This window comes from Mercurialis annua, linkage group LG5 (assembly GCF_937616625.2).
Source record: "Mercurialis annua linkage group LG5, ddMerAnnu1.2, whole genome shotgun sequence".
In the NCBI taxonomy this organism is placed as follows: Eukaryota; Viridiplantae; Streptophyta; class Magnoliopsida; order Malpighiales; family Euphorbiaceae; genus Mercurialis; species Mercurialis annua.
The window spans coordinates 54,771,304-54,781,160 of record NC_065574.1 but is presented as its reverse complement, the minus strand read 5'-3'; the positions used below and the strand labels follow the sequence as shown (position 1 = coordinate 54,781,160).

Below are 9,857 nucleotides of genomic sequence, written 5' to 3'. Positions count from 1 at the left end.
TAAACTAGGGTTCAAATAAAACAAGATATATAGTGATTATACGTTTCTGCGAGGTATACGACTAGTGCTTTAATTATTTTGTGTCACCTTCAATGAGAGGATAATATGAGTTAAATTAATCAATTTTTGAGCATTTTTATGTAAAATTATAAATTTGTATTCAATTGATATTTTATGCTGATTTCACTAGCAAAATAAACTTTATCGAAAATAATATCTACCGACCTATATAATGAACCAATAGTACATTTATTTATGTCCTTAAGAGTATATATATATTTTTTTTTTTTTTGAGTTAGCACAAATATCCAATTTTGCTTGATGTGCATGCTAATTCTAATAATTAATTTGGACATTATATAAAAAAAAGTAGTGGACTTTGAATAGTTGGAAGTTGAAAAGAATGCAAGAGTTTGATCAACTTCACATATAGTGCGCTGACCCACTTGTTTTTTGGCGGTCCCTTGTATCAGTTTTTTTGGAGTGTCATTTTTCATGCAAATTCATTAACAATTTCTATAATTATAATTATGAAATCTAGCTTAATACACCGTCCTACCAATCACTCACCAGCTGTCCTTAACGTTAAGATTATGTTTTTAATTACTCACTGATTAGTGATTACCCATTTGACTTAAACTTCAATATTTTATGTCAACCCCATAATTATAATATATTTTCAATTTGTGGGCTCTACTGCAAATATTTGCTATCAAGGTATGTTCAGTTTTTCATTAGTATTTTTAATCTTTGTGGATTTGTGTTTTTTTTTTAATTTTATTATCCCGAAAAAGACCGCTTTTGGGAGGAATTGAACTCACAACTTTAGCGGAATGTTGTCTGTCACTTATATTTGTGTATTAGTTAAGCTCTTGTGATTGCAATTTAAAAAAAAGTTGATAGTTGCTAGTCTCAATCAGTTGGTGTTTATAAAATTTGGCTTATTCATAGAAAATCTAATGAAATGTGTTTTACATCTGTGTTAGGCAATGGCCCACTTTGCTTGGTTCAAGTTAATTTGGTGTTTAGATGTGATTAAGAGCCATTAATTTGCAAAATGGTAGATACCCAATTGGAAATTTTTAATCTTTTTATGTTTTTAGGATTTTGGGTTAATTAAATTTGAGTTTTGGATTAATGGGTATGTCTTGTTTTAGGTTACTGTTTGCTGCTAATTGCTGAATGTAATGGCAGTGGCATGAGTTGATAAATTAGGAACTGTTTATGACAAATATGGGGTTTGGTCAGCTGAAAGTGACAATTTTGAAATTTTTCATGGAAATTAAAATTTTGATTTTGTTGAATTTTCAATGATTATTATGCTAGACTGTATTTTCTATCAGAAAATTGGTAGAAGGACCATTAAGTTATTCCTTTTTTGCAAGTTGAGGTTGTGGATTTGTGTTAAACAAATGTCCATACTTTTTCTGTCCTTTCTGTTTGTTCTTTAACTTGAATCTTCCTTGTGTTTGGCATCAGAAAACCAGCCTACCATTCAGAGCAGCCTTTTAGAATTCTTTCTTAAGTTCTATATAAAAGGGCTCTAATCTTAACATCTTATTTAAATGCTAATCTCCTAGGACGGTGAAAAATCCGATACGTGTGCTTGCTGATCGAAATATTGCTATATAATTGATTGTTGAGCCTCCATTTTTAGCATTTGTGCTCGAGATAATGAGGGCTGGAAGAGGAAAACGTTCTGAGGTATTCTTTGATGCTCCTTGGTGTTGCTTTAGTCTATGTAAGTTGCTTTTTGAGTAGTCGTAATTTCGTTGATGCTTATGATGGAGAGATGCAATTGGTTGCAGGCGTTTTGGCCTTCCATTGTGATGAAGAAATGGTTGAACATAAAGCCCAAGGTGTATGATTTTAGTGAAGATGAGTACACGGAAAATGAGAGCGAAGACGACGGTATGATCCTTAGCTTGGTTACTCTAATCCATTTGTTTTTTTAATGCTTTCTGTGGCTGAACGTGTTTTCTGGCGTCTTTGTATCAGTTTGCTCTCTTAAAGATGAAAGAATTAATGTCGACGAGGATCATGCTCATAGGACTCAACTGAATCAGTCTTCATTCCAGATTCAAATTTCAGGCAATTATCCTTTCTGTATTAATTGTTAAATTGTTTCAATTGATCAAAAGTGCGTGACTAGAGTACTTTTAAAGGCACTCTTAAGATCGTAATAAGATATACGAGATTCTTGGTGAAAATTGATAGATTACATATCTCAAAGAATGTTTACCTTTATGCTTTTCTGCATCAAGTTTATCAATCTCAAACTGTAAATTTATGGGATTTGATATTCAGATGCTCCTTCCAAAGGCTATTCAGTGAGACATAGGCGAGGAAAATCTGAAACTCTGCGTGCACAGTACATAAATACCAAGGATGTCAGGTTCGGTTGTGAAATGCTCATTCTTGATAATACGATAGCCTAAAGTTACTGTTACTATGATTTATACTAAACCATTTCTTTTTCGGGTTTTATAGGGTGAAAATATGCACATGGAATGTTGCTGGAAAAATTCCATATGACGATCCTGAGATTGATGACTTACTTTCTACAGAAGAACCAGTAGATATATATGTCATCGGGTGAGTAATTCTTCCCTGGTTTATTACTTTTATGTTTCTTCTTAAGATAAAATGTGAAAAATCTTATCTGTATGATCCAATGAAATTCCGACTTCGAGAATAATTTTTTTCTCTTTCTATGTGTCTTCAACTCATAAATGGCCTAGCCTTTTGAATGAATGGTATGCAGTAGTTGCTTTTGTGAGTACACTTCTTGTTGATTTGATGTTTATAGAATCTTGAACTTCTCTCATATTTCAATTAAGACATAAACAAGTAGGTACCTCTACTCAGCATTAACTCATTAAAGACGATGTGTGCAAAACATGATAAGTAGAGGTACAAACGTAGGGTCTTATAAGCCTTGATAAAGATTGCTGAGAGTGTTTTATTACGGAACGTTGTCAGAATTTTCTTGTAAAAGATTGAACTACCTCAGGTTCGAGTTTATCAGAATTGCATTTTGTTGTCGTTTAGCTATTACAAAAATTTATCTTAATTGCCTAGTCCAATGTTAGACCGCATGCTCATGTATACCTTGGAAGTTGGATGTTTCTGAAATTGCCATCTTCTGAACATCCAAACTTCAAAAACCGTTAAATGCTTTACTAAATTTGAAGAACTCGAATGGATGGGCTATTTTATATATTTATGGTCCTGTTTTCTGAATTATGTACATGATGCTGAGAAACTTCTCATCTGCCGTGGACGGGTTGGCTGCTAATAAGTTTTAATCCTTGTATGATGGGTTTTAATGTTTAATGCATGTTTTTTCACCTGCAGATTCCAAGAAGTTGTTCCTCTGAATGCTGGAAATGTACTGGGAGCGGAAAGCAGTAGACCAATTCCAAAGTGGGAGGGAATTATTAGAAGAACCCTGAATAAATCCGCGCATACTGAAACCAAACACAAATGTTATAGCGCTCCACCCTCTCCAGTAATGCGGACTTCTTCTGTTGCGGATGAACTTGCAGATGAAGTTGATGCTCTGCCATTAGAGATGATGAACGTGGAATATGCAGAAGCTACTGACAGTCGCAATGTTAAAATAGACGAGTTCAATAAAGTAATTGGCTTTGGAAAGAATTTACACTTGAAGAGAATATACGGGATTGACTGTGACAGTAGATTAGACTGGCCTGAATATTCATTAGAAGCAACTCCACAATTTATATCGACCAAATCCAAGCTTCGAAGAGTATCAAGCAGTTCTGCGAGGATGGGGTTTGGTTTGATAGAAGATTCTTTAATACATAGTCGGAATTTTTCGATGAATACCCAAGGGATGAGAAGATCTCACCACAGTTCTGGCAATCTAAGCTCATTATGGCTAGAGCAGCGACAGAGGCCTGAAGTTCCGAGACTTCCTGAAGCTCTTGAAGTTCCCGATTCTCTCTCTGATGCGTCTGATGGGTTATCTGAAGAAGAACATGATACTTTTGCAGAAGTACCGGAAGAGCAAAACAATGACGAATATAACATGGATAAGGGAACGTACCGTCCCAAATATATGCGTATTGTTAGCAAACAAATGGTTGGGATATATGTATCGATTTGGGTGCGGAAGAGGTTGAGAAGACATATCAACAATTTGAAGGTCTCTCCTGTTGGAGTTGGACTCATGGGATATATGGGAAACAAGGTAATTTCATTTTCTTGCTTTGGTAAGGTTCAGCTGAATATGCACAAACATTTTTTTTTTATCACAATATGTATCAATGAAGGTTTCTGATGCAGGGTTCTATTTCTATTAGCATGTCTGTGTTCCAGTCAAGGATGTGCTTTGTTTGTTCTCATCTGACCTCAGGTCAGAAAGATGGGGCTGAACAAAGGCGTAATTCCGATGTCTATGAAATTATCCGTCGTACCCAATTCTCATCGCTATTTGACACGGATCAACCACAGACAATCTCATCCCACGAGTAAGTAACCTTTTCGATTATGCATTTCATCATCTTTGCCTTACTGTGCATGGAGCTTAATCCGTTCGACTGTTAATCCGGCTAAATCTGTCTGGAGCATGTATGACTTAAAAGTATGTATGTTTTGATTATATGATATCTGTGTGCAGTCAGATATTCTGGTTCGGAGATTTGAATTATCGTCTCAATATGTTGGACTCCGACATAAGGAAGGCTGTGGCACTTAAGCAATGGGATGAACTCCTCAACAACGATCAGGTGAGAATCATAATAAAGAATTTGGACAACCTTCTTAAGCTATCCAGCCTGTGCTTAGTCTTTTACTGTTGTTCTTATCATGGTTAATCTAGAACAAAATTAAATCGTCACGCTGTCAGTTAATCTACATCCCAAATCTAATGATGAAGCTATTTTAACTCAGTTCAGTTTGGTTGTTTCGGTTCAGTTTGTACCGAAACTGAACTGAATTTTGTTACTTCCAAAACCAAACCGAACTGAAAACACGATTTTTATAACGTCAAACCGAACCAAATAAATTTACAGTTTGGTTCGGTTTTTACACACCCTTAAGTTCAACTTGACCATTAAAGTCATTCTTAACTAATGGAGATTCTTACCTTCCAGTATCATGCATGTTTTCAATTGTAAATTTGTAATGCAAGTAACAATAAATGGAATGATCACATTTGGCAGCTAATTAAAGAGCTTCGCACCGGGCACGTATTTGATGGATGGAAAGAGGGGTTCATAAAATTTCCCCCCACTTACAAATATGAGATAAATTCGGATAGATATGTGGGCGAGAACCCTAAAGAAGGAGAGAAGAAAAGATCTCCAGCATGGTGTGATCGAATACTTTGGTTCGGGAAAGGTATAAAACAACTTTCTTACGATAGAACAGAACTAAGACTCTCAGATCATCGTCCAGTTAGTTCTACGTTTATGGTTGAAGTTGAAGTCTTAGATCATAGGAAGCTGCAAAAGGCACTAAATGTCAATAATGCAGCAGTACATCCGGTAGCATTCCTCGTTGAAGAGGACGAATAAAGCCGTAGCAAATACAAGGTAATGACACTTCCCTGAATCTCAGATCGTGATTACACAAATTAGGAACCAGTCAAGTTATACTGCACGGAAACTTATCGAGTCATATGTTTCAAACTTCCGTTTCCATTTTCAGAAGCACTTTTCAAACTCCAAACTTCATTGACCGATTTTTATAAAAAGAATATCATTTCACTGTTTTCCAATTATGCATTTCCGTTTCCGTGCAACATAGGAAACGATGAGCTTATTGTTGGTTCTAATAACCTGTAATTATGTTTGAAACAGGGAATTACAGACAAAATTAACAGGGTAGAAGTACTGGTATCATACCTGAAAAACAACCCTTGACATAAATGCCCTCAAAATCCAATAATAGGAGGCCAGTGATGCAATAATCATGCCAGCTTGCTTGCTTACATTTTTGGGATATATTAGGAATAGGAAATGTATGTAAAAATATATCTTGAGCAAACTACATTTTCTTTATTTTGATTAATTTATACTGATATAGCAGTTTGGATCTTGTTTGTTGCCAATTAATGTACAAAGCTTGAATTGTGGGTTTTCTTTCTTTTTTGAGAAAACCTCAAAAAAATAAAATGTCTTCAATGGGGTTTTTATACTAATCTATAACTATTTATGCTTTTTTGTGTTTATTGTTGTACTCATTTAGTTTCTCTCTATTATTATTTTGAAAATATACTTTAGTCAATTCTTTAGCTTGATAGGTCTTTCTCAAATTTTGTTGAGCCAATCTTGATGCAAAATAGCATTATTAAAATGGAATGTTACATTGACTTGTTAAAATCAAAGCACAATATTTGATGAAAAATGACATTTGAGATTTTTAAGGCGGAAATGAGTTTGTATATTCTTCTAACATAAATGAGGCCGTGTAGTCAACCTGTAATTATGTATGCAGTCGATAAAAATTTGAAATTGGAGTTGTCTTCTGCAAGAGATCTATCCGTGCAGATTAAACTTGGATGTGAAAAGTTAAAGATACTGTATCACGAGTGAAATTCATTCCGGACACCTCAATGTACCATTTACCAAAAAAAATAACATTTTAGTGTCATTTGGTCTTATAGTATGATAATTGATAGGTAATTGTCCACTTTATATATATTATGGGTAATTATTAGTATTTAGTGACATGAAATAAAGAAGTTAGGTTGAATTAGTTGTATCAACTTTGATTAAGGATGTCCCAAAAGGAATTTATTGAGGATAAGTTGGTTTGAAAACACATCAAATAAACTATAAAAATCAGAAATCATAGCTCTTGGATTGGACCTATAAATGCATACCAAAGTGTAACTTTCATGCAAATCAAAATCAAATAATTTTGATTTTTCCAAATGGGTTGCATTAAAAATGTCTTGGTTTTACTAGCTTTGATTTTGCAAGGCTATGGAAATAGTGAAGTTCTTGTGGTGGATTATTACAAAGAAAAATGCCCAAAAGCAGAAGAAATAGTGAGAAATAATGTTGAATTTGCTGTTGTTAAAGATCCTAGAATGGCTGCCTCTTTACTTCGCTTGCATTTTCATGATTGTTTTGTTTTGGTTAGACCCTCTCTTCCTTCATTTTCATGCACTTATTTGTCCTTAATTCTTTTCTTTATGATGCCTGATAAATTTCATTCAATTTTAACTTTTTTTTTTATTGCATTTTAAGTTTGTGATAGATCATTCATTTTTAAGTTTTTTTTTAACGGAAAATGTTGTTTCTGATTAATTAGTCTCACATCTATGATGATGGAGTTAGAATTTTTATATCAAAGGACTAAATCGTTATGTGTTATATATAGAAATAACTTTTTTAACATATATAGTGATCAGGCAGGTCAGATTCAAATGGATTTAAATTAAATCCAATTGAATTGAATTTTCTACATATTAATCCCGAGAGGCTACTTTAAATTTAATATTTATTATTGATTAATTTAGTGCGTTAAAAAAAGTGCAGGGCTGTGATGCATCAGTTCTGCTAGACGGCTACGGAGATATGGTTAGTGAAAAGCAAGCAGGGCCTAACCTAAATTCATTACGTGGATTTGAAGTTATTGATAAAATTAAGTACGATTTAGAAGAAGCTTGCCCACTTTCTGTCTCTTGTGCTGATATTTTAGCCATTGCCGCTCGTGATGCTGTTGCCTCTGTATGTCCTTCTATTTGCTTTATTTAATCGGTTTAACCGAATTAACCGACTAATTTGTCCGTATGAATTTATATTATTAAATTTTAGGTTAATCTAATTTTATTTAATTTGGTTGATTTGATTAAAGAGATACGCTAGTTTTATGATTATAATTTTGGTCAAATTGGTCGCTTTTCAACCGAACCAATCATTTCCTCACCCCTGCTCGTTATGTTAATCACCATCTGACGTACATGTTTTCAAAATACATTATCGTGAACTGTCATATAGACTAATTTTGATATTAAAAATTTACGTTACAATATAAAATTGAAATTTAAGATAAAAAATTCAGTACGATCAAGGCGTTTAACCCACTTAAATAATATTTCTATCACTAAACTATTTTATTATTCACTTTTTTTTTGTTCAAATAAAAGAGAGGAGGGCCAAGATGGGAAGTATGGCTAGGCAGAAAGGACTCATTGAGATCTAGTTTTGATGGTGCCAACAACTTTATTCCTTCTCCAAATTCATCTTTAGAGACTCTCATTGCCAATTTTAAGCAACAAGGTCTCAACATTGGAGATTTGATTGCTTTATCAGGTTAAATCTAATCCAGCTGCTCAATTTTATTCAATGCAAATGTTCTTATCTATTATCAATACCACTCCAAACCGTAACGATTAAATATATGCTATTTTTTTTTTGTCAAAAGCTAATATTCATTGATAGAATAATTAAAAGTATAAGAATAAATCACTCTTAAATAAAATTTCACGAGTCATTCTAAAAATAAATGACGATACCAAAAAACAGTCATTAAAAAAGGCTTGTTTGACCACCAATGGGCAAACTGCGTTTTTCTGGTCAAATTGATGATCAAATTTGTTATCTTCAATTAGACTATGAGACTATTTTTTTTTTTTGACGAATAATGATATATTAAAAATCATAAAAAGTGGTAAAAAAATCAAAATTACTCAAACAATATTGCATAAAAAGTGCAATTTGGTTATTATTACAACAAAAAAATGCAATTTGACTATGTTTTAAAAATTAAAAAAATTCGATTAAATTGCAATAGTCTTAAGAGTTTAGTTTTTTTTTCACCATCAGACTTTTTATAATTTGCAAAACACATTAAAATTCATGATAATTTTTGCCATTAACCTAAATTTTAATAAGCAAAACGATGGGTGAAAACAGGTAGTCACACAATGGGAAAAGCAAGATGTTTAAGCTTTAAGCAAAGAGTATATGAAGTGAAAAATCCTGAAGAAAATTATGACAAGTATAAAAGATACACTACATTCAGAAGAATCCTACGGTCAATATGCCCCAGATCAGGGAAAGACAATGAATTAGCACCGCTTGATTATGTGACTCCAGCAAGATTTGACAATAATTATTTCATAAACATTCTTGAAGGAAGAGGGTTGTTAAATTCTGATAATGTGTTGGTTTTTGAAGATGATGAAGGAGAAATAATTAAGCAAATATGGGATTATGCCTCTAATCAAGATTTATTTTTTCAATCATTTGTGAATTCTATGGTTAAGATGGGGAATATAAATGTAATTATGGATGGTGAAGGGGAAATTAGAAGAAATTGTAGGTTTGTCAACAATTAGGTCATTTTTATTAAAAACATGTACTCTTAATTCCATATCTTTTTTGAGATAAAAAGTTCTATTAATCAAAAGCTGATTGATCAGCCAATACATAGAATTTGATAATTGGAGGGACATGCCCCAACCAATTAGATAAACTAAAATAGCCATATGCTATCACATGAGATTTTCTATTAAAACAACATTTATGCATCTCAATTAAGCTAAAGTAGTCATGTGCTATTAAACTGATAATATTACAAAGCAAAGAGTTATTGTTGAAGACATCCATTACAACCTTTAAAATAAAGGGAATTAGATTAGCTTCGCTCGCCATGATAATACTACCTTTAATCGCACGACTGCTACAGCTAGCAGCTATAACTTCATCGTTAAAGTTTCTGATCACATCTTCTGTGACATATCTCTTCTCTTGAACATTAAAGACATCATCGATATTGACGCAAAACATACCGATATTTGATGAAATCCGTCGTAAGATGGTGGCTCTAATTGTTTTAGAGATCCAAGTCGCTTGCATCGCAAAAAACAATTTCAT

General features: G+C 33.1%; 2 protein-coding genes across 2 annotated transcripts; both read left to right on the top strand.

The window, feature by feature from the left end:
* Positions 1 to 962: 962 nt before the first annotated feature.
* LOC126680738 (type I inositol polyphosphate 5-phosphatase 2) lies at positions 963 to 6,199 on the top strand. Its single transcript, XM_050375920.2, has 10 exons — positions 963 to 1,704; positions 1,809 to 1,911; positions 1,999 to 2,091; positions 2,308 to 2,395; positions 2,491 to 2,595; positions 3,358 to 4,216; positions 4,312 to 4,496; positions 4,646 to 4,754; positions 5,190 to 5,561; positions 5,829 to 6,199. The coding sequence occupies exons 1-9, from the start codon at positions 1,675 to 1,677 to the stop codon at positions 5,541 to 5,543; spliced, it is 1,926 nt and encodes a 641-aa protein (XP_050231877.1). The 5' UTR covers positions 963 to 1,674; the 3' UTR covers positions 5,544 to 5,561; positions 5,829 to 6,199.
* Positions 6,200 to 6,834: 635 nt separating this feature from the next.
* LOC126680741 (peroxidase 20) lies at positions 6,835 to 9,354 on the top strand. Its single transcript, XM_050375922.2, has 4 exons — positions 6,835 to 7,111; positions 7,515 to 7,706; positions 8,126 to 8,291; positions 8,895 to 9,354. The coding sequence occupies exons 1-4, from the start codon at positions 6,905 to 6,907 to the stop codon at positions 9,317 to 9,319; spliced, it is 990 nt and encodes a 329-aa protein (XP_050231879.1). The 5' UTR covers positions 6,835 to 6,904; the 3' UTR covers positions 9,320 to 9,354.
* The last annotated feature ends 503 nt before the right edge of the window (positions 9,355 to 9,857 follow it).

Excerpts from the sequence above, each read along its gene's own strand:
- LOC126680738 (XM_050375920.2), top strand. The coding sequence starts at position 1,675 with ATGAGGGCTGGAAGAGGAAAACGTTCTGAG. Across the intron at positions 2,092-2,307 it reads ATTCCAGATTCAAATTTCAG|ATGCTCCTTCCAAAGGCTAT; the intron begins GCAATTATCCTT and ends TTTGATATTCAG. Across the intron at positions 4,755-5,189 it reads AACTCCTCAACAACGATCAG|CTAATTAAAGAGCTTCGCAC; the intron begins GTGAGAATCATA and ends CACATTTGGCAG.
- LOC126680741 (XM_050375922.2), top strand. The coding sequence starts at position 6,905 with ATGGGTTGCATTAAAAATGTCTTGGTTTTACTAGCTTTGATTTTGCAA. Across the intron at positions 7,112-7,514 it reads TTCATGATTGTTTTGTTTTG|GGCTGTGATGCATCAGTTCT; the intron begins GTTAGACCCTCT and ends AAAAAAGTGCAG. Across the intron at positions 8,292-8,894 it reads AGATTTGATTGCTTTATCAG|GTAGTCACACAATGGGAAAA; the intron begins GTTAAATCTAAT and ends GGGTGAAAACAG.